General features: G+C 77.1%; 1 protein-coding gene across 1 annotated transcript in view; it reads left to right on the top strand.

Annotated features, from left to right (window-relative positions):
* Positions 1–3: 3 nt before the first annotated feature.
* LOC109286795 (heparan sulfate glucosamine 3-O-sulfotransferase 3B1-like) overlaps positions 4–516 on the top strand; it is a gene marked incomplete at its 5' end in the record, with an annotated part of 47,626 nt that continues 47,113 nt past the window's right edge. Inside the window, one exon of the mRNA XM_019501540.1 lies at positions 4–275. Within this exon, the coding sequence (XP_019357085.1) occupies positions 4–275 (272 nt within the window). The remainder of the gene's footprint in view (positions 276–516) is intronic.

The following is a 516-nucleotide window of genomic DNA, read 5'->3' as shown; positions in this document are numbered from 1 at the left end:
CCCGCCGCCGCCCCCGGGCCCGGGCTGTCCAAGCTGCTGCTGCGGGCGCCCGCCAAGGCGCCGCCGGACGAGCTCCCCGACGCGCCCAGCCCCATCTCCAGCTTCTTCAACGGCTCCGGCTCCAAGCAGCTGCCGCAGGCCGTCATCATCGGCGTGAAGAAGGGCGGCACGCGGGCGCTGCTGGAGTTCCTGCGCGTGCACCCGGACGTCAGGGCCGTGGGCGCCGAGCCCCACTTCTTCGACCGCAACTACGAGCGGGGCCTCGCCTGGTACAGGTACCCCGGGGACGTGTCGTGTCCTCCCCGCTCCCCCCCCCCTCCCCCCGGGTCCGGGCGCGCACCTGCGGCCCGGACCCGTCACCGCGGGGTGTATGCAGGGGGGTGGGGATCCGCCTCGGCTGCGCGGTGCCCCCTCTCGAGTCGTCCCCGACGGGTCCCTGGTGTCCCGGATCGGGCCCGGGGGTCCCGCTCCCCCCCGAGGGCGGCCGGTGTGCGGGGCGCAGGATCGGGCCCGCCG

Source organism: Gavialis gangeticus, unplaced genomic scaffold (assembly GCF_001723915.1).
Source record: "Gavialis gangeticus isolate Ggan-Ray unplaced genomic scaffold, GavGan_comp1, whole genome shotgun sequence".
Lineage (NCBI taxonomy): Eukaryota > Metazoa > Chordata > Crocodylia > Gavialidae > Gavialis > Gavialis gangeticus.
Note: the sequence above shows the minus strand (reverse complement) of the source record. Positions and strands in the feature narration are given on the sequence as shown.